Raw genomic sequence first — 22966 nt, forward strand, 5'->3', positions numbered from 1 at the left:
GTGACAAACTCTCTCCTGTTAATAATGACAGTATATTTGAAATAGTAATGTTTACAACATACAATTGCGATGTTACTACAGTATTTATTTATTTATTTATTTATTTATTTAATTAATTTTTTTTCCTGTTTGCCTTACTTTTTCTCGTTTAAGGTAATTGATAATGTCTCGCAAAGGTCACACTCACCACACCGCATTTCGATCCATCCTCGGCAGGGTGTCCCAAAATCGTTTTGTCACCCCTCCCTCTCTCTCTCTCTCTCTCTCTCTCTCTCTCTCTCTCTCTCTCTCTCTCTTTCTCTCGTTCTTTCTCTCAAGTTTCATCCCTTCAGCATCCCTCGTTATCTCTCACACCAGAAGGTAAACGAAAAAAATGCACGGACCTCTCTCGCGAGTCGGGACCACGTCTAATCGCATCACTAACGTGTTGAAAAATAAACAACGGCGAAAATGTACAATCAACGGATGTCCGGAGGCTGGAATCTTTATCTGCACCCCTCTCTCTTATGCACACACACTCAGACGCGCAATCTCTCTCTCTCTCTCTTGTTCACTGTATACGTATATATATACTTTCTTTCTCTCTTTGTCCGCGTGTGGGGTTGATTACAGGGTTGCCTGCGGTGGGGGTAGTTTATAACCGAGCAACAGGACCGGAAATGAATTTCATACAGTCATATTGTCATATTGGTGTCTGTAAGTTCTAAAAACCGTTGTTCGAGATGGGCGAAACCGGGGCCCACCGGAAATCTCGGGTACCGCGCGTAACCACGCGAACCGTGCCTTTCTTTCCCTCTCGCCGCCGCCTTCGCGTTTTCCTTCGTTATTCGATTCGTTTTTTCCCGCTTCGCGCTCCTTCTCACGCATACATGCACACACACACACACGCGCATACACACACTCTGTCTGTCTCGGTCGCGTGTGCGTTCCACGTGAACAATGAGCGACGAGAACGCGACTCAGCCGTCACCGTCGAACCACGCGCGTTCGACCCCAATTCTCCTCGTCTCGCTTTTCCCTCCCGCCTCTCTCTCTCTCTCTCTCTCTCTCTCTCTCTCTCTCTCTCTCTCCTTTTTTTCCTTTTTTTCCTAAACGCGACTTCTTTTTTTCTCGTTTTTCTCGTTTTTCTCCTTTTTCTTTCCGCTCGCTTCTTCGCCTCCCCTCTCGTCCCGCCGTCTCGCGGAACGGCTACGCGTCCCCGCCCACTTATGCTTTAAAACGTACCGTGACCTATGGACTATGGCACTTGGTGCAACTAGCTTTTTTTTTCCTTTTCTCGGATTCTTGGATACTGCTTACACGTGTAAGGTACTTAATTATTATTATCGTTATCGTTATTTATAATGCGTGTTCGAGAGCTTGTATATATCGTATATATACAATATATGTTTATGTATATATATATAGAGATTTCTTGTATTTATATTCAGTATATACATATTATAGTGTTATAATATATATAACGAATATTAAATAGCGAAACGTTTATATATATATATATATATATATGTATACATATATACTTGTATGACACATGGTAATTCGTGCGTTTCATTATGGTACAGGCGTGCGCAAGGTGACACAGTCAATTTACTTTCGCGAGCTAGTAGAACGAGACGGTTTTGATCGGACTCCTCGCGGAAGCTGTACAAACTACGTCTACCTCGGTCCTCGACGGTACAATCTCTCCCGCGAACGAATTATCACGCGAAACGATCAACCGTCATCCGCCCCTTGCGTCGGTTCGACGAGAGCTGCGACGGATCATCGGAGGAAACCGATACGCTCGTAAACCAGTCAACGAATTCGGAATCTTCGCCTTTCGATGGCGACGATCGTCTTGAAAGAAAATATTCACAATAATTATGAGACCGCAGATTTTTATGCAAACACGAATAATATACAAATCAAAGAACAAAACTATATAAATTATTGTAAATCATTGTACTTCGGATATTTTCCATATGTTTTCGCGCCGCGTGCATGAACGTCGCACGCTCGAATTCCCGTAATTCCATAAGAATTCGCGGTCTAATGATCGCGCTGATAATGACGTTAGGTCGTTGGGTCGAGAAGCTGACGCCAAGAGACGAATCGAGTTGGCGAACGGGGGACGGATGAAACGCTTAACCGTCCCATCGAGCTTCGCGAGTGGAACCGTCTCTGGCCACGTTCACCGTGTGTTCGGTATTCGAAACGAAAATATTCCCTTCTGAGCGCTGTCGCAGTGGTTCCCAAACTGTACTGTTCATTGCACATACTCCTATCAACACTTTGCCACGTAAACATTCATCGAAACTAAGAAATCAAGATTCTTCTTAATCCACTATCTTATATCTCATATATCCAAGAAAATTCTGTTCGTTCGATACGTCATGGAAGAAATTAATGTCCACGTTTCTGTAAAATATAATGGTGACGTGGCAGTCAAAGTGTCAACACGAACATTCGACCTGACTTGAAAATGTCTTATCAACCTTCAAAGTGTCAGCTTCAGAATATTACTCGATTCCAACGCACATTCGACGAACCTAAGGATCTCATATCGATCGTAAACGCTCGGTAGCTCTAGCATTAACCAGTTAACTGTGGAATTAGTTGGAAAAACCTCTGCGCGAAATAAAATCGAAAAATGAAAGATCAAAGCGAAACAAAGAAGAATTACATGTTTATATGAAAAAATAGAGAATCCATTGAAAGAATTAGTATCAAGATTCACGACGTGTATACTCGTCAAACAGTTAACTGGTTAAGAAACATATACAGTACAGCATTCGAGAACCACAGCGACGTCGAGCAAAGGACATGGCTGTCGAAGGGCAACTCTCGTTGCGCGAGAGTTGGCACTCGGGACGGCACACGCGCAAGACGGGTTGCTGTGCTCGTTTACGGTGTCGATCGGTTACGTAATCCTGTCGACTAGCACAGTAGCATCGAGAGTAACGAAAGATCGAAACCGATGATCAGACCAAGGTGCCGACTCTCGTGCAACGGTACCCCGAGTTTCCGTTCCACGCAGAAAATAGTAGTTTTGTCCGTTTGAAAATATACCGGTCTCGGTTCGGTTTAGAATCTGTGGTGGCGAACGTGTCCAGCGAGTCCCCGTGGAACGTCGAACGCCTGGTCCGCCGTGGTCACGGGCGACCAACGATTTCCGGCCTCGGTTTCGCAAAAGTGGCTACTACAAGTGGATAACGGTACGCTTCTGTAAAAATAAAGTTGGCTGCGTCGCCTTGGATGGAACGTCGATCGGCTCGATCGTCGTGTCGGCTCCTTGCGGTTGGCTTACGGGCTAGGTTTCTATTGTACATCTGAATGATACAGTTGCTGCCGGCCGAACGTGAAAACCCACCGGAAGAAAACATTCTGTTTTTCGAGGTGCTAGTTTTCGATATTACTCTCTCTCTCTCTCTCATTCTTTCTCACTCTCTCGCTCTCTTTCATTCGTTTTTCCCAAGTTTCTCCTCGAGTTCCGGCTAACAATCTAACAGAGTCTATACAGTCGGTTTCGCCTATAAAAATGAGGAGCGACAAAAGAACGGAGAAGTGTAAGAAAGACGCAACGTTTCTCTACCTATAGGCCATTCGTCTCGCCCGCATCCGGCGAGGGTAACGATACTTTTCGTACGTCTTTTCCCGTTTCCTGTTCGCGCGTCGGGACTCGAGATCCCGCTCCTTCGATCGGTGATTGGCTGTGGGACCGAGTCGCACGCGACTCGCGATCGGGATGGCTACGGTAACCGTGTTATCGTTTCGAATCTACGGTGAAAAACTTTCGAGACCTCGGATCTTTAAGGGGTGGTTCGAGGAGCTTGCGGGCTAGAATTACGGTGTGATTCGGATCATCGCGGAATCGAGAAACTTCGGACGAGTAAATGTTCCTTTCAGAAGCGTGGGGAAGACCGAGCTCGCCAAGGGAACGCGTTAACCCCTTGCCCCGCGGCTTCGATACACACGTCGGAAGTGTCGTTGACGATTTAGCGGAAGAACTGTTAATAGCTGAGAAATTTACCGAAACTATGGATCCGAATGAACGAATGAATCGATCGATCGACCGTACGAATTAAAAGCAATGCTCGATGGTATTTAAACGATTAGTTCGTTGTGACAAATATAATTGTATTCGTTAAACGATAGACGAAACGCGACGGGTCATCGCAGGGCAAAGGGTTCGATTGCCCTGAAGACGGTGTCCCGTCCGCTTTAGAAAAGTATGTGTCTCTCGCTCGCGCCAGCGGGAATCTAACCGCCCTACACATACGTTGAAACATCCCCAGAACCTATCGAATATTTAAACATTAAACTAACGGTGTAGTTCCAAACGAAATGTCAAAGAAATTTGTCACTTCCATCGCGAGTAACACGTATAAATAATAGTATCACTTACATTACGAGCATATCGATATATAAATATTACTTATAATATTTATATACATTCGTATGATATAAGCAACGTACAAATAATCGCTTACGTTACGAGTAAGATTAGAATAAGCGACGACGACGTCGTAACGTTACAAGCAATAGAACGAGTAACATTGTAATTACATATTTATACAAAATAAATATTCGTCATTGTAAACTTCCGCGGGCGAAAGGGAACTCGAGCCCATCGCTGGCACGCCGCGTTACATGTTCCAACGTGTGTACGGGGCTTTATAGTGCTCGGAATAAGATTACTTCAACCGCGTATTTACAAGGTAGCTTATTGTACACGTTTCCACGATCGTACGGCCTCGTGAAAAATAGGGATGTCCTTTCTCTCTTTCTCTCTCGAACATTCTCATTCTCTCTCTCACTCTCTCGTTTCTCTCTGTATATATATGTATATGTATATATATATATATATATATATATTTGTATCGAGTTGATGCAAAAATCCTCACGTTTCTTTGTACTTTATGGTCAACAAAAGAATCTTTTCCCTCGGAACAAACAACATCTGTCTTTAAACTATTATGACGTGTATAAAGGACACTTCTTTGTTCATGTTTACTTAGTTTTCGTTTACCCGGCGAACAGTTCAGAACTGTTCTGTATATTTCTTAGAAAAAAAACGTCGAAACTTTTCCATCAACCCAATAGTTTTCTCTGTCGCGTATAGCCTTTTCACCTATTTCCCTCACACTCTCTCTTTGTTTCCATAGGTTTCGTCTCCTCTCTCTCTCTCTCTCTCTCTCTCTCTCTCTCTCACTCTACGCGTAATCCTTTCGTCTGCGCGGCTCGCTCGGCGATTAATTAATCGATTAATTATTCGCTCTCGACGACACCGTCGCGTCGCCCGCTAAGACACTATATCACTGACGAGCGGCGAACGCGACGTGTACGGATCGAGGAGAACAGACTTCGTCTTCGTTCGGCACGGAAGCACTTTGAACAATGCTCTCTCCATCTTTGCGTCGAGCGGCCTGCCGCTGCGCGCCTAGGGAATTCACGTTGCTAGCGAGAGCTCCGATATACGCGCTCTTTACTTCTGTCGTTTGTTCTACTCGTTAACGCGGAATCCGATCGTTTCAGATATCGAACGGACTCGAATGCGCTGGAATCAGATGAAATACAATGAAATTGCTGGCGTTTAAAATAATCGAGAAATAAATCAACATTCGCGTTCTGCTCCGTGAAATTCTGCGACGTCCAACGTATCGAGTATCGAAACGCTCTCACGTTAGAAATGTCTAAAACTTTCGCTCTTGAACTTCATTCCCTTGCTACGAAATCGGTTCGTTGCGTTTCTCACTTGGCAAACAGTTCGTTTCTCGTTATTTAGATTTATTAGATGAATATTTTTCCCGTCTCCGTGAAATACAATTTTTCATGAAATCCGTTGAACGAGTTATAGTTACAGATCCTTTTTTAGGATTTTTCCTATCGTAGATCCGCCGTGTAACAACAATCTCGCTCGACGATCGGACCCAAGGTTCTCACGACTTTCCAGCGCAGCGGCGCTAGACCCCAGATACAAAAACGGCAGCTTATCGGATTAGACGCTCAGCCCGCGGACTAAGCAGCTCCGCCGCGTCCTCTTGTACTATACGAAAATACAGTGTAAGGCTGCGTTTATGTTTCCCATCGGCGAGATCGCAACTCAACGGCCGTCTTAACACTTCGAACGCCGCGCTTCGGTGACCTTTCTCGATTCGGAGTTTCCACGTTAACCCATTTCGCCGGTTTGAAACGTCGTTCATTATTTCTTTAATATCGACCTTAACGACGCCGTCACTGTAATATCCTGGATAATTAATAATAGTATTTATGATTTCTCTCGCGTGCTTGGAGATGTTAACGTCACATTTGAAGTGTCACCCGATCGAGTGCAAACGGTTAAATTTATACTTATTAACGAAACGTTTGAATATTGAAGCAGTATTTTAAGATTGTAATATTAGCGTTCAAGCGATATTTGCGAACAGAAGTTTATTCGATGTTTTCGAGCTGAAACTATCTTTGTAATTGTTAACGAAAAGATTGCCTGTAGGACAAAATGGGTTAATTAGAGGTGATGAATTCGAAATGGCAGTCAAAGTGTTAATCTTCCACGGGATGCAATGCGCCTACAGTATATTATCAACGAATTAATAGTAAATCCATGCGATCGTCGGATGCGTTCGGAATTCGGAAAGTGTTCGAGTGTTCAGCATTCCTCGGTGGAATTCCTGAACCGAGGCAAGTTGATCCTCCGCGTTCGTTAACCGAGGAAAATGGCGCGTTTTAACCGGAAGGTGAATGCAACAACTGCAGCTGCGTATTCAATCGAAAACGTGCGACTACTTGAGCTGCTCGGAAGGTTCGCCTCGTTTTACTTCGTGAGAACTATCGATAGTGGGACGCGTGCACGCTGTCGCTCGAAGATCTACGGTCGTCCATTGTCAGAAAGCATCGTCCTTGCGCGTGATATGTGTATCAACACTAGAATCGTAATAATTTCAATTAACGAAAATGAACGACTGCTCTTCTCGGGAATTCGTGGACGAATCAGTGTACTAATAGACGAACTAAAACATCGGTCAGTCGAAATCTCGATAAGTTAAATATAATTCTAGTGTTAAGTATTTTTATTGACACAAGTGAAAAGTCGCGCGTATTTTTCTACGAAACGAAAGCTGATTCAGAAACACCTCAAACAAACGACAGAAATTTCAAACACGCTATAGCTTCTGCAAATAAATCCAAAAAGTGTTTCATTCGGTTGCAGTGTTAAAAGACAATTACAACAGACATGGACATAATAAAAATTCGAACAAAAGATCTTTCTCGATTCTATCTATTTCAATCAAACTATTTCTCAAATCACGTGTATTTAACCCTTAGCACTCCAGACGGTTTTGTAATTGATCAGCAACTGCAACTAATTTGTATCTATTGAAAATGAAAAATGCTGTAACATTCCTTAGTACGAAATTTGGATGTGTGGAAAATCGAATAATTTTGTACTTTCTTTGATTCGTTAAAATATTTGATATAGCTGGTGCAATATTGGAGCCTACGGAGTTCAAAGGGTTAACGTTCGAGGTACCACTGATCGCGAAGCAAGAGAACCGGAAGCAGTTCCAGGGCTACAAGACGAAGATGCGAATATTCCCACCGGAAACGAGTTCTCCGCGTGAACGGTCGCGTACGAGAGAAACGATTTCGCGTGGTCTCGTCCTCGGTGACTTCAACGCCCGGCGAGAGCGTGTCCGCGGGTCTTTCGATCGGCGAATCGTCGATTCGCGGGTGGAGAGCTTCGAGGGACGTCGCACGCGTTCGCACGTAACACCACCGTCCGCAATTATTCGAACGACACCGTCTCATGTGTTCGGTTATTTGAACTTTATCAGCGAGTGGATTATCCCCTCATAAACACTGCTGTGTACAATCCTACTATATACCGCGGCCATAACACCGAACGTACCGTGCCTGGTTTCCAAGTTCCAATCTGAACGATTTCTCGTTGTCCCATTTCGTGTTTACGCCGAGAAAACTTGTGTGCCTTTACGCTTCGTGACCGGATTATTTCACCAGCTATGGTAGTCACTATATTATTATTAATATTAACGACCGTATCGTATCGTAATCTGCATTAATAATAATAATAATAATGTTTAATAATAATAAATTAATATATTATTATCAATTTTAATATAATTATAATTGTATAATATAATATAATAATATAATATAATATAATATAATATAATATAATATAATGTAATATAATATAATATAATATAATATAATATATTTCTAATAATAATACTAATGTACACATAAAGCGCCGGTACGTTCAATGCCAACATTCACTTCCGGCCGTTCGAGATAATTGCGGACGCTAATGAGCCCGTCGGCGGATATATCGGTGCGTGATATACTAGAGAAAGAACGTTTAGGTGTACGTTTTAAGGCCATGGCGTACGCGGATCGTTCCTCCGTGTCGAAAGGAAGCTGCGGCCACCTCTTAGAGCCCGTTAGCTGCCTCGTATTTACAATCGAGTCGGATCTCTCCGTGTTCTCCCCGCGAACGAGGCGCGAGGGGAAAAAGGAGGAAGAAAAAAAAAAAGAACTGTACATCGTGCGCGTCGAGCGGACGCCCCTATGCATCGAGACGCGAGAACAACCCTCTCGACGATTGAAAGGTTACCAGCGATCGCCGCGTCGGCGCACGCCGATCGATCTGACCCCCCCCCCGACCTTTGCGCGCCGTACCGATACGACCCGCGAGACAATTTCCGGGACCGGAACGAACGATCGAAACCGAACCTCGAACACAGCGGAACGCGGAAAAAACGGAGGCGGCCCCCGTCGCCGTGCGATTGCCGTTAACAAGGATACGAAAAAAATAAAAAATAAAATTTACAATTTGTAATAATATATATATTTTTTTTCCTTAATAATAGTATAATCAATGTGTTTTTTTTTATATATATGTATATATATATTTATGTATATACATATATATATATGTATGTATGTATGTATGTATATATATATACACATATATGTATATATATATATATGTAATGGGCAAATTAATATTTACAAAATACGTTGTGGTATTAGTTTTCGCGGGCACCTGACGTGTTCCGCTACCGTCGTTTTTTTTTGCTTTTTTCTCTTTCTCTTTCCTTCCTTTCGTTTGCACGTAGCTCGTGTGATGTGTGTGTATGTGTGTGTGTGTGTGTGTGGGAGTGTATGCATGTTCGATTTTTGTTTCGCTTATTTGTCTCTCCTGTTGTCTCGAAAGGACCGTTCTCTCTAATCAGTAACGCCTATCTAATATCTCTATGTATAGCTCCACCGCAAGAACAAAAACCGAGGAGAACTATGGCAACTAGCGTAATTAAAAATGGCAAGTTCGTTGCTGACGACGGAAAAGAAAGGTGAGTCGGCGCGGGACACGCTTCTTTTGAGTCGCGAATGGAATGAAACGAATGAGGGTCGGCGAGGGCGGAAAGAAACAAGAAAATAGGGGAAGAAATGGGAAAGGAAACGAACGAACAAGGACAACACCGATAGGAGGATTGGCAGCGAAGACGACGAGGGGACAACGGCGCGGCAAAGACGATAAATAAAATACTAAACACTAATCGTCGAGTAGCTCGACGGAAATCGAGACGTTCGCGTTAGAAGAAAAAGAAAGAAAAGGCAAAGGGAAGGACAAACTCGAGATACAGTTGAAAGAAAAGGAGTTGCAACCTAATTAACACTAGAACTACCGAGTCGGTGTAGCTTGATTCAAATTCCTGTCGAAAACATTCGAAAATTCGAAAATTTATGTTACAAGTATCGACGTAAGTTGCTTCATAACTGTTTCTATTAGAATCTTGCTTACAATGATAATTACAATTATAATCGCAACGATCACGATAATCATAATTATAATCGCAACAATTACAATGATAATTATAATCGCAATCCCGGTAATTATAACAACAATTACAATTACAACCTGAATAATTACGATAACAGTGGAATCTCGATAATTGGAAAATACAATTGCCTCGTCCGGTAGTTCTAGTGTTAAGTAGAAACCGAGGGACCCTGTGTCTCTCCTTATTATTTCCGCTACGCGAAACTTCGATAGAAATATTAATTCGTGATCGCGGATCGTGGCAATAATTCTTCGAACAGGTTCCCTTCGTAAACGAGAATCGTAAGATTCTCCAGGAGCCAAACGCCTCCACTGTTCAAGCGTGCACGCGAATCATCGATTCGAGTCGTGTTCTCGAGAAGCAAAAAAAAAGGTAACACACCGGTATTCGTTTTCTTTCATTCTCAAATGAATTGGAAACCTAATCTCTATCCGGAGAGTGTGCCGGTCGACCTTTCCCTTTTACACGGGGGCTACAGGAGTTCAAACAAAACACAACAAACTTCTATTGCCGATTCGACCCTTACATCTAAACATATTCAACAAGTTGAAACGGCGCGCACCGCCGTCGCACCGCAGCCGAACCTTAAACGTCACGGTTCCCCTTATCTCGTAGAACTAGAACTACCAAGCAGTCGGGATGTCTTAGTTTCTCATTGGAAATACCAAAACAAGTTGCTCGAAATTCGCAGCTGCTCCTAACGGCTTTCGGAATTTCGGTAATCGTGAAACGGAACGGTTTGAGATTAGTCGAAACGATCCGCTCGGTAGCTCGAACGTTAGTGTACGCTGTTTGGAAGTCTCTAGTGTACAGCCGTGCGAGATTCTTAATCGACGCGACGAAGAGGACGACGCAAATAGGCGAAATCGAATTAAATGCTAATTTACACGCAGAATCGATTGACATTCGCTCCGTTCGATCGGTGAGAAATTTCGCAACGTTGACGCTTCGGTTCGCGGCTGCAGCGCGACAACGACGCCCGCCGAATACCAAATACGAATTACTCAACACGCTTCACACGAAACCGCGAGAGGACAGAAATCACAGAAAAATCGTTCTTTCCTCCTTTCAGCTTCTAGGAGTGGGCGTCGAAAAGAAATACTTATCGAGAAGCACGTAAAATAAAGAGGTCGTTTGTCGCAATTGTCTATCTTATAATTTCATTATCCGTTGTTACAATAAACATTATTTAACAGTTCGTAAATAATACTCGAGAAAGTATGAAAAAAAGAAGAAGAAGAAGAAGAAGAAGAAGAAGAAGAAGAAGAAGAAAGATACAGAAGGGGAAAAAACGATCGACGAATGACAAATTTTTGCTAATTATAATTACAACGTGTGTAGAGAGCACGCGAAAGAAGGATCTTCCGGTTTCGTTTGCCCCACTTCCGGGAAGGTTTCGTATAATCTTTCGATCCGCTTTTTTTCGAGTTTCCTTCGGTGTTCGTTCCCTAGGAATATTTACTTTTCTGTAGTTTCTCTGCTCCAAGTTCGAAAGAAAAAAATTACAAAGGACGAATGAAAGCAGCGGAGTTCCTTGGCGAAACACGTATAACAATGCACGTGTGTACGTTTCGCTCGGCCGATGCGAGAAAGATCGTTTCCCTCTGATCCGACATGAAAAATGCCTTTGACAATGTACTCTCTGTGTTCTCGTTCACTCTCAGTGCGCATATAACGTGTTAAACATTGTATATAGTTACACTATATTGTATAATATGACACTGCGGTGTGTGATAATACTACGGACCTTAGGTCGGTAAATCGCGACAGTTCAAAGGCAATTCTCACGGCTCGCCCCGTCCGTCGAGAAGCGAGGGGAGAACAAAAGGAAAAGAGAAGAAGTGAAAACGAGAAGAGAGAATCAACGGAGACGAAAACAGAGAAGAGGCGGAAACAATGATGCGCAACGGAAGTGTGTGTGTGTGCACGGTAGAACCCAGTGTAACGCGACCGATTCTTCATTTTTGGAAATTTTCAACGAAATTTCACAAACCTAAATGTTACCATTCGTTCAAAAAATAAACTAAATATTTCTTGCCCATTATCAGTTGCGAAACTTCTTTCTTCGCTTGTATTAATTAAAAGATACCTCTTCAATTTTTGAATCGCGCTTTCGGGGTTCTACTGTACAAGATGAATCGCAAGAGAGATCGACTTCCGCTTTCATTCGGCTCCTCGCCGCGGTTTCTTAGGACGATCTGCGATCTACATCGATCCACTTCGACCTATGAACGCACATCGCTCGCGTTTCTCGTTCCGCGTCTAAGGTTCTACCGCTAATAGGCAATAGGCGGTTCCTCGTTTGTCTCTTTCTTTCCTTTTGATCGCCTGTTCCCCACTTTTCCCCCTCTCTCCGTCGGTTCTCGCCGATACACGATTACAACAATACGATTAGACATTACCGCTAACATAATTATTAAAAACAAAAAGAACGATTACTTTTCTGTTCGCATTTCCGTGAAAAATCCGAGATTACTTCCGTTCCCACGATACCGCCTCCTCCTCCTCCTCTCCTTTGGAAAACCGTTTCTCCGGACAGCGCTGCGTGTTATCGTTCCGCGTTCCTCTCCTTCGACCGGTGCTCCTCCCGCTCCCCTCCGTTCGCTTCCTTTTCGAATATACTCGCATTTCTCACTGGTATACACACGAACCGTACGCTCCGAACAGCGCGGATTCTCCTCGGAGACGCTCGTCTCGCCTCGGACATCCCTCTCCGTTTATCCATTCCTCTACTCTGTCTTTCGGAACGTGCACTTCCCTACGGCGATCGGAGCCATCACTATTCACAATTTGCGCGGAACAGTACGATCGAAGAACTGTACACGTGAACGCGTGGTTCCACGGAGGTACACTTACGACGATACAATAGTATGGAAACGAAACAACAGAAAAGAGAAAAATAGAAAAAAAAAAGAAAAGAAGATATAAGAAACAGAAGTACACGAGATACAGTTAGAATGAATCGTTAGAATTGCATAGACGTTTCTGTTCCATTTTGATTATTTTTTTCCAGCTGTGAATCGTACAGTATCACATTTTTTAGACATCAGTTTCGGCATGTCGTCCATCGTTGGGTGGTGTGTGTGCGTCTTCTCGTCGCGCGCGTCTGGCCAACCCCGTTTTCCTCGTCGTTTCTCTCTCGCCAGCGTGTCTCGTCGCCGCAGCTTTTCTCTCGTGTGTGTGTGTGTGTGTGTGTGTGTCCGTTCGAACGAAGTCGTCGCTAGCCTTCCATTCGTCCGTGTTCAAACTGTCCGTTGGACTGTCGGTGCCGGGCGGTGTTCGGCGGCCTGCAAACTCCGTCGTTTCGTAAATACACAATACGCACTCGTTTCCCCGTGATCGATTCTCCCGTTCGCTTCGATTACACACTGGCTTAGTCTTTTTCTCTACTTTTTTGTTTCATTTAGAACGAGCCCCGTTCGACCGCGAACGAGCAAAACTTTAGTCCGCAACGTTATATCCTAACACACTCAGGTGCCGATGCGCCGGGGTTCATTTAATTATCCGCTTAATCGCGTTTATTTAATTACGATATACACAATTTACATTCGCGACACTGTGTGTTTATATCGTGAGCTTAAACGTTATCTCTTACTTGTGTGTGTGTGTGTGTGTGTGTCCACGCGAACGCGGCTGCGCACGTCGTACGTGTATGTGTGTGTGTGTGTATTTTTGTTTCGCCATTTTTTTGTCGTTTTAATTGATATTTTTAGTTTTTTTCGTTTGCGTTTTAAATCAATGCCGTCGCATTGCACGAGTGTCCCTTTAAATTCTTCGCTTTTTTCTCTTTTTAAAGACAGTTAAATTGTTTGTTTGTTTGTTTGTTTGTTTTGTTACTTTTGTTCGTATTAAAACGCCACGACCGTCACCGTGTCTCCTCTTTACCAAACGTATACACATGTGTTCGTTTTTGTTCTTATTCCTCCCGGTTCCCTTTGCGTTCTCGTTCCTTCCTTTATCCTACACAGACTCACTGCACTTGCGTTTTCCGTTTTTTCCCTTTTCCTTTTTCTTTCTATTCTCTCTCTCTCTCTCTCTCTCTCTCTCTTTTTTTTTTCCTTTTCTTAAAGTGCGAACTTAGAAGTCGGACCTCGCAGGTTAGAAATTCCAGTCTATTCAACGATTGAACGCGTACTCGTCTCGTTTTTCTTTCTCTCGTTTATAATTTCTTCTGCTTCGCGTTTTAAATAAATTTGACGTTACAATTGTTAGATTAGTTTTCGTTTTACGGGGGAAGAGTCCAGTGGCAATTTTTGTCACTTGTTTTTCGAACGTCGACAGTTAAGTTTCGTTGCGGAGTTCTTTATTACGTAATTTGCGGGAAAGAATCGGATTGTCCTGGCCTCACGAAACCGCTCTCAAACGGGAAGAAAAAGAAATATATATATATATATATATATTTATATGTATATATATATATCTAGTTTCGATCAAGGAAAATCATTGTACTACGATATTCCTTCTTTCTGATAATACTTGCGTTTACATTGGACAAGACCGGATCTCCGTTTATGAATTTTCACTCTCACACACTCTCTCTCTCTTTCTCTCTCTCACACACGCACGCACACAAACACACGCGCACACACTCTCTCTCTCTCTCTCTCTCTCTCTCAGTATCTGTGTAAGCACGAACTTCAGTAGCGAATTTCGTTAACGTATACGTTGAGATAAAGTTACTAATAAAAAAATATAATATATATCTCTCGATGACGGTGATCCACGTGTACATGCAAACTGACGTGAAATGACGAATTTTTGACCACCGCGACGATGACGATGAGACGATGAAACGGATGGTCAAAGTGATAATAGAAATAACGATGATGATAATAATAATGATAACGATGATAATAATGACGATTACGACGAAGACAATGGTAATGACATTGCAGTTAATTGGAATATGTTAACAATAACTATAGCTTTAAAAAAAAAATAATAATAATAACAATCACAACGGGGACGCGAAGGAACAAGTATTCATAATAAAGAACTCAGCAACATATTACTCCATGTTTGTAATGTGTTGGACTTACAGGCTCTTTCAGTGTCGTTTGATTGTTTTATTTAGTTTACGTTAGTTCCTAGTTGACCATAAGTGTGTGTGACTCCATCGGTGCTGCACTATCGTATAACGTGTCTGTGTCCTGTGTAGGTTCACCTTGAAGTTGACACTGATTATTTAATGTCCCAGCACCACAATCACAAAAGAATCTGAAAGAAATCGATTAATTAGAAACCGTCCTGTAAACCCAACCGAATTTTGTGCGACCGAATTTTAGGCGTCAACGATTCTAATTGTTTGTTCTTCAACGATCCTCCTAATTACTTTTACATCGCTAAAAGTCTCATCAATTTTCACCTTTTATCAGACTGGAATAAGAAAGCGAAATCTTTAAACAAACCACTTTGTAAACTTACTACCAACTACTTAGCTAATCGAACGTGGAGATCTGCCACGTTTCGGTCATAGTCTTTCAGTCGGTTGCCTAAGCGTTCCGACGCATTGACTTGGCCGTCGCGTTACGCTAGTGTAGATTACAAGTTGAATTCCGATCGAAAATGAAACGTAATTCTCGTTAACACTCACCGATCATGTCTGATGAACTCCACATCGTGACCGGCATGACAAGTTTTTATACAATTCACACAAATTGCATTACGGTCTGTCGTGTTGCACGTCTGACAGCGGTAGAAATCATGCATGGGGAAGGAAGTATACGACGAAATTTTGTATAAACATTGGCCGTTACCGACTGCTTTCTCAACTGCGTCTTGATTATTAAATATCTTATTGCCTGAAACGAGAAAGAAAAACACACCGATAGAAATTGATTTCCCTCGCTATTTCCATGAATATTCATTTCCTCTTAATCGCTCGTCGCTTTTGAAGCACGATACTTTCACTTTTTTTTTTTTTATGGCGCCGCGAGCGCGTAACAGGAAACGAAGCCTTAAGGTTAATGTTTCAATTAATAACACAGAGAAGAGATGCACGAACCTCTAGTCGTCGGTTGCACTCCGCTCGCCAAGCAAAGACCACCGAATCTATTATTGAAAATTTGATTAAGTTCTAGTGTAGCGGTCGCGTTGTTTGTTATTTCAACGCCGGCTGCCAGTCCATCGAAGATCCGATTTCTCCTCAATACAGGATGAGACTGCGTAGAAATAAGCACTCCTGCTTGCGCGTTACGAAATATATCATTTTCTTCAAGCACACCTGCCGCAGCGTACAAACAAGAACACAATTGGCACGTTTGAAAAAAATCAACGATTCGGAATAGGAGGAGAGACACTCACCTTTACCACCATTAAATATACAAATACCACCGTCCCGTCCGTCGAATATTTTGTTCCTTTTTAACGTAGGGTTGCTATCAGTTTTAATCCAAACTCCTGCCATCGCGTTATCAAAAATCTCATTTTGTTCGAGTAAACCGAATCCGCTATTATACACAAGAACACCGCCGTTCTGTCCGCCCCATATCTTATTCCCACGTATCACTGGATTGCTTCCAGTCCTGGACAGAAAGTTAGCGTGAACCATCGAGCACTGAATGCATCTCTCCTAAAGTTAGACGACTCGATGTCTAGTGGAACAACACATAGTTTCATCATTTCAGAAAATTAACAACTAATTTCTAAACCTAACCATCGAGTGATCTCCTTTAGGCGTTAGCTATAAATACACCTTACCTTATTTGTACTCCCGAATACAAATGATTGAAAATATCATTGTCCTCTAGTTTACCGTGTCCGTTGTCATAAAAATAAACTCCGACCTGTTTCCCGCTATGAATACGATTCCTTCTAAGTACCGGCGTGGACCCGGTGGTTATCCAGACACCTGCCAAAGTATTGGCATAGACCTCGTTCTCCTCGATTAAGCCTTGTCCTTTCTCGTGCACGTATATGCCGCCGTGCTGTCCGTGATGTATCTTGTTGTGTCGGACGATGGGGTCCGAGTTCGTTCTGATTTGGATGCCGGCTAAAGCGTTGCCGTAAATATTATTATGCTCTATCAGACCTCGTCCCTCGCCGAATATGTATACGCCCCCTTGGTGGCCGTTGTAGATTTCGTTTCTGCGGATCGTCGGGTTCGAGTTGGAGGTGATCCAAACGCCGGCGAAATTATTCGAATGGATCTTGTTGTCGATAAATTGACCTAAACCGTTCTCGTGCACGTAAATCCCGCCCGTCTGGCCGTGGTGGATCTCGCAATGCACCACCGTCGGATTAGCACCAGCTTTCACCTCGAAACCCGCCAGTCGATTATTATGAATGTCGTTCGCCTCGAAGTACCCGAGACCGTTGTCGAACGTGAATATACTGACGTCCCTTCCGTGGTGAATGTGATTCCTCCGCATGATGGGGTTCGCGTAATTTTTCACCCAAATCCCGGCCAACGCGTTTCTGGAGATCTCATTGTCCTCGTAAGTCCCTTGCGCGTAGTCGGTGACATAGAGTCCGACGTTCTCGCAATCCGATATGTCACAATTTTTCACCACGGGATTCGCTCCTACGCCCGACACACAAACAGCTGCTCCGACTGTCGAAAATGCAAATGTTCTGTGTGACTTTCATGTATGTATGTATGTATATATATATATATATATATATATATATTATGTATTTGCAATTGAAAGTTACCAGGAAAATAGTTTTGCAGTGTTCGAAAGAGACGTTAGGAAACTCGTGGAGTAAAGAATTAGAAAGCTACGAGAACACGGATCGTGTGTTGAAAAGTTACCGATCGTCTTAAGAAATTCGTTACCTTCGCTCTCGTTTACTTTCGAGAGAGATCTTCCGAAAATTCGTAATAGGAAGCAAATATGTGTCGAGAGAGTGCGTTAGACTGGGATTCCTCGGGTACTGTTGTTAATTTGAACGTTGCCTGACAGTGACTTACCGACACTTGAACTCCTAATAATGCAATGATCCACGGTGGGACTGCAGTTCTCGCCGACTTCTAAACAGTAATGTTTATGGTGCGGCACTGTACTAGTAACATCTGGGGTAAACTTTAACGTGAGATAGCCGGCGTAAGCTCGTTTCGCTCCTTCTACAAACATAACTGTAGATTCACTTTCTCGCTCCAATATAACAGACTCCGCCACGTTTCCGGGTGCCGCTCCTATTAATGCAACATCGCTGTCTATCACGAGAAATTCGCCCCTGTAGATACCAGCGTGTATGAAAACTAAATGTTGAGGTGCCTCCTCCGCCGATTGGGAATTGCTCCCGCAGCAGTTCCCTTGACCGGTTGTGCTTGTGCTATTGTTCGACGAGGAACCGCTATTGCTTCTATATTCGTCTACGTAATCTAACGCTCCCTGAACAGTATTAAAGTATGGCAAATTCCGTCCTTGGAACTTCAGATCCTGAAATCCTGGCCTGACGTGTACTCCTCTGTATAATTGTCTAAAGCTCTCCTTCCACGGATTCGGGTAATCTGATTCGTCCGGAGATACAAACTCGAATTTACATGGTGCAGGATTAAATAGTAGCAAGTCGTATTCGTAGACTTGTTGGTACAGGGACTTCCATAATTCAGTATCATTCGCGATTGCTTGAAAACGTTTGCAAACTTGAGAAACTCTACACAGATCTTGTTCCATTAGATAATTAAATATAGTAAGCAGCACTTCGTCCGGTAACTCGTACTGAAGGTAATGCGCTGCAGTGTTTGTGTTTGTACCTAAAAAGAGAAATAATTCACAGGCATTTAAGAGAGTTGTGGGCGAACAACGCGCGCTAACGACGTTCGATTCAAAGTAAACGTACCATCTGTGGATAATGAACATGTCCGCCTGGGTCTTTTTCTGGCTGGTAAGGAGGAAGAACCTAGAGTTGCTCCGATACTGCTACCACCAGAAGGGGGTAAGGCTGAACTGGTACCGGGAGCTGGATCCAGATGAGGTGGACTTTTACGTCTTAAGTCGTATGGGGAAGAATGTGAATGCGACGGGGAAGGTGATGGTGCTGCAACGCCAGAAACACTGGGGGAAGATCCTCTTCCACCGCTTCCACCCCCACCTCCACCTCCTCCTCCTCCTCCTCCACCACCAACACCACCACCAGGAGGTATCTGATTTGACGCTGAACATGGCAAATCGCATGGCTCGGCTGAAAGGTCAAAATAATTTCAATCGACTTGTAAAATATTATTTGGGGTTTGCACGTGTCAATAGCCTTTAAAGTTTCGAACGGTACTACAAATTCTGACCAGAGTGACTGCGTATCTTGGTCGACTGTCGGACAGACAACTATCAACAGAAAATCAAACACACAACGAACGCACGAAGCATCTCTGTCGAGCGGCGACAACCTATGAACTTTGAATTTTAGAATTGACATTTAAAGGAAATAAAGGAATAAACGAAAGACAAAGACGGTAGAAGGGATGCTAATAAGGAAATTGGGGCATGTTCGTATCCATCCATTGAATCTGTGTGCACAGCCAATGATCAGACCATATTTCCAAAGGAGAAGCTGCATAAGTGAATTTTCAAAGGAACAGTGGCAGTCCCAGTTGCAATTTCCAATGAACAGAAAGTGATTTGGGAAAGTAGACCGTTATACCGATTGAACAGAAAAGTCTGTAAGCTGGTGCAATATCAGATTGGAAGGTGCATCGTGCCCCTGAGATCACGGGCCGATCATTTTTCCGAATCACGCGAGGGGATCCGTCATCGCGGTCCCGCAGCTGGACGTGTTTAATAAATCGGAATTGCATCGAAAAAAAAGAAGGAGGAAACGAAAAAAAAAAGATGGGGGAGGTGGAGTGAGGAGTGTAGACTTTGAGCCGACATTCCACGGTAAAAATTGACAATCGCGAAGTGTACGCGATACGGTGATCGATGTCCCCGAAAGAAAGAAGGGCTGGTGCGGCGGACACGGTGTGCGACCGTGGGGAAACGTCATCGGGAGTCGCGTATTTTTTCGGGCAGCCGAAACCGCGAGAAAATCATGCGAGAGAAGAGACGTGGGTAGCGTAAGGTTTAACTGTCGCCTCTGTCTTGCTCTCTCTTTGCGATGTCCGGAATGGTAAACGAAAAACACGAGTAACGGAAGGGAAGGATGTCGGTTGACCAGGGGAATCGGCGAGAATCCTCGGAACGGGGTTAAACTCGGGTAATATCGAAGTAGGTGAAGGGAACAGAAAAGAGCCGAGAGACGACAGGTGAGCAGTGAACCGAGGGTCTGGATGCAGGGCTCTCTTACCCGAGGTGGTTCTCGAAGGCAGAGGGATCCTGTTCGCGCCTTTTCTCCGGGATCTCCGCACGTAGCTGCGCGACGATGTGAACGAGGCGCTTGGCATTTTTAACGTGCTTCCCGACGAAAATTATGCGAGAAACGGGTGAAACAACTAAACACTAAACAATGGCGACACTTCCACCGAGCCCAGCGGCCATCTTCTCATTGACGGTAGGACTGCCGACTGGTGCCAGACCGCCAATCGGATGAATTTCTGCTCTTCCCCTCTTTCCTCGCTGACCACCTATCCACCCCGACCGAAAGCGATCCTTTTCTCGCTCGTTCTCACTCGCCTTCCACCCCCTCGCACCGATCCCCCTCTTCCGCAGTGGATCGCGACCAACAAGCAACCAACATCAGTGTGGAGTTATGGAGACCGCGGACCGAAATACCGATATGTTCTGCGTGCCCGCGATTTTATCATGTCTCGGTCTCCCTGCAGTGTACGTCGCGAGCCTCTATGTGTGGGGATTCCCGATCAATAGGTAAAGTAAAACTGATCAGCGAGACGAACGTCGATCGTCTTTTTTAAATGTCCATTCCTCGCGCAACACGCTCTCTCGGTTATGTTAACGGTGAACCACAGGGAACCGCGAACAAAGTGTAACTGTATTCACGTCGTCCCGTGAACGTGAATGCTACTACTCTCTTTCCCCAGAGTTCTCCCACTCGTGCAGTCATAACAAGGATCTGTACCCTCGAATTCTTCTTTATCTAGCAGCACCGCGTTTCAACCTCTCGCAACATGCTCCGTTTTCGAACCAGAACAGATTTGTTTAACCCATTAACGTCTGAATTATTTATTTTCACAGAATTCGTTGGAAGTCATGTAAAAGAATCTTTTTGTTTTCAGGTGTACTTGTGGGTAATGTAAAAATTCATAATTTAGATATAATAAAAGGTATTGTTGTCTGAGGATGCTTGGCATCGGGAGCAACAGTAGGAAAATATTCGAATAAAAGTGTAATCGAAAGAGGACACCGGATGATAATGGGTTAAACGGCGTAAAGATCTATCGACAAAAATTTGCTGAAAACATTTCTGTTCTTTGCGAATGCTTCCCCGGACCTCCAAGTTTTCTTTTATGTTTGCAGGCACTATGCTACAGCGATAAAAAAGAGATTTATTAGCATTTTTTTCGTATGCCTTGTATCTCCTACGTCGTTGTACTTTGGAATGAACGAGAATGTCTTCCAGAAGGTAATTATACGATCGTGCGACTTATGCTCGAAGGAATGTCTTGAACTATAAGATACCTTATTGTTTCAGGCAACAATTTTGGAGTTATTGGGTCTACGATGGCCAGGTTTAATTCAAGCAATTGTGATACCATTATTGTTAACAATGATACTATTTTTAGGACCGTTAAGCGTAATGGGTTGGGATGGGATATGGAGATTATGTTCCGGTGAGCTTGCACTTAATTTTTCTACAAGGAATTTGCCGTGTTACAATTAACAACTATTGAAATATAGGTTTTTCCTGTTCCAGAGTCCATGTTTTGGCCTGGAAATAAAAGGACATTGACGTGGTGGAGAAGTCAAGTTGTCGCACCTTTGTCCGAAGAATGGACGTTCAGGGCATGCATGTTACCGGTGCTTTTACAATGTTTCACACCGATTACCGCGATATTCGTATGCTCTTTAATTTTTGGGGTTGCTCACATGCATCATATAGTATGTAGGGTACAAGAAGGCATGACCTTTAAGCGTGCGTTTTTGATATCGTGTAAGTATCGTTCGTAATTCGGGTTTCATATGAACACATTAGGAAATTTCCTCTAACTGTACACACTTGTTAATCAGGTCTTCACTGTTCGTACACGACATTGTTTGGATTGTACGCGGCTTTTCTGTTTGTTAAAACAGGTACGTTCACTCCATTGTTTGCCTCTTGCCTTAATTGAATATAAAATTATGCGATAATTCGTTTCTTTTTTTATGAACAGGACACTTAGCGGCACCGGTGATATCGCATTCTTTTTGTAATTGCATGGAATTACCAGATTTTTCTACAGCATTTGAAGATCCATTCAGAAGGCTTCCTTTATACGTCATTGGTTTAGTTTCTTTTTGTTTGTTGTTAACACCAATGACGAAACCCACGTTATTTCATAACAATTTATTTTGGAGTAAATATTTTATATGAGACAAGATTCATTTTCGATACAGTCACTAATGTTGTTCACAATTTTTATAACAGACTAGGATAATTCGAAGTTATTTACATCGTATTTATAATTCATATTGCATGATTAAACGCTCTTACGAGTTACGAGTTAAATCATGCGATGAAAGGCATAGATGACACGCATCTTTTTGATATGTGAATTTTTTAATAATAATTTTGGAGAAAAATCGTGGCGATCCGAATGAAATTTTATAACGAATGTTTCGTGCGACCACACACACTGTTGAGGTAAATTAATCATGCGGTATAGAACTAACGAAAAGAGTCACTGTAGTACCTCAATTTCAATTGAATTTATATAGTTGTAAATATGGAAATAGGAATTACAATTCGGACAAAGTTTCTCTTTGAAATAAAAAAGTGTTGATGAAAGATTATGTACTTGAAAAAGTTATTGAAAGATTATGACATTGATACAATAAATATTGAATTTTAAATTGGTAATAGAAAAATTATTTATATAAAAATTCATCCTTTGCTACTTTTTTTTCTATAATGTACAAATGTGATGACGCTTTCACCTTAAAGTGACTTAACAACATGTTTATAGTTACATGTTACCTTGTATATGAGAATAAATATCATTATTATGATATACTTATTGTTTATTCAGGCTGCAGAGGCAACAATTAAACATCATTGCAATATTTGTTATAAATGTTTTATGT

At 42.9% G+C, this 22966-nt stretch overlaps 2 protein-coding genes across 4 annotated transcripts; one reads left to right on the top strand and one right to left on the bottom strand.

Moving 5' to 3' along the window:
- Positions 1-18: 18 nt before the first annotated feature.
- FBXO11 (F-box protein 11) lies at positions 19-20227 on the bottom strand. The gene is made up of 8 exons (XM_076370244.1): positions 20076-20227; positions 18636-18977; positions 17761-18549; positions 16548-17400; positions 16152-16372; positions 15853-16071; positions 15442-15649; positions 19-15065 (listed from the first exon to the last, which is right to left on the bottom strand). Exons 1-8 carry the CDS (start codon positions 20170-20172, stop codon positions 14936-14938), a joined length of 2859 nt encoding a protein of 952 aa, XP_076226359.1. The 5' UTR covers positions 20173-20227; the 3' UTR covers positions 19-14935.
- Positions 20228-20448: 221 nt separating this feature from the next.
- Positions 20449-22735, top strand: Sras (Ras converting CAAX endopeptidase Sras). 3 transcript variants are annotated; one of them, XM_031992881.2, is made up of 7 exons: positions 20450-20593; positions 20962-20973; positions 21203-21308; positions 21378-21516; positions 21600-21836; positions 21914-21976; positions 22057-22735. In XM_031992881.2, exons 1-7 carry the CDS (start codon positions 20478-20480, stop codon positions 22254-22256), a joined length of 873 nt encoding a protein of 290 aa, XP_031848741.1. In that variant the 5' UTR covers positions 20450-20477; the 3' UTR covers positions 22257-22735. The 3 variants fall into 3 exon arrangements, with proteins under 3 accessions (XP_031848742.1, XP_031848741.1, XP_031848743.1); XM_031992883.2 differs by lacking the exon at positions 20450-20593 and adding an exon at positions 20632-20897; XM_031992882.2 differs by lacking the exon at positions 20962-20973 and having other exon boundaries at positions 20449-20593.
- Positions 22736-22966: the final 231 nt, after the last annotated feature.

Source organism: Nomia melanderi, chromosome 8 (genome assembly GCF_051020985.1).
Source record: "Nomia melanderi isolate GNS246 chromosome 8, iyNomMela1, whole genome shotgun sequence".
Classification (NCBI taxonomy): Eukaryota; Metazoa; Arthropoda; class Insecta; order Hymenoptera; family Halictidae; genus Nomia; species Nomia melanderi.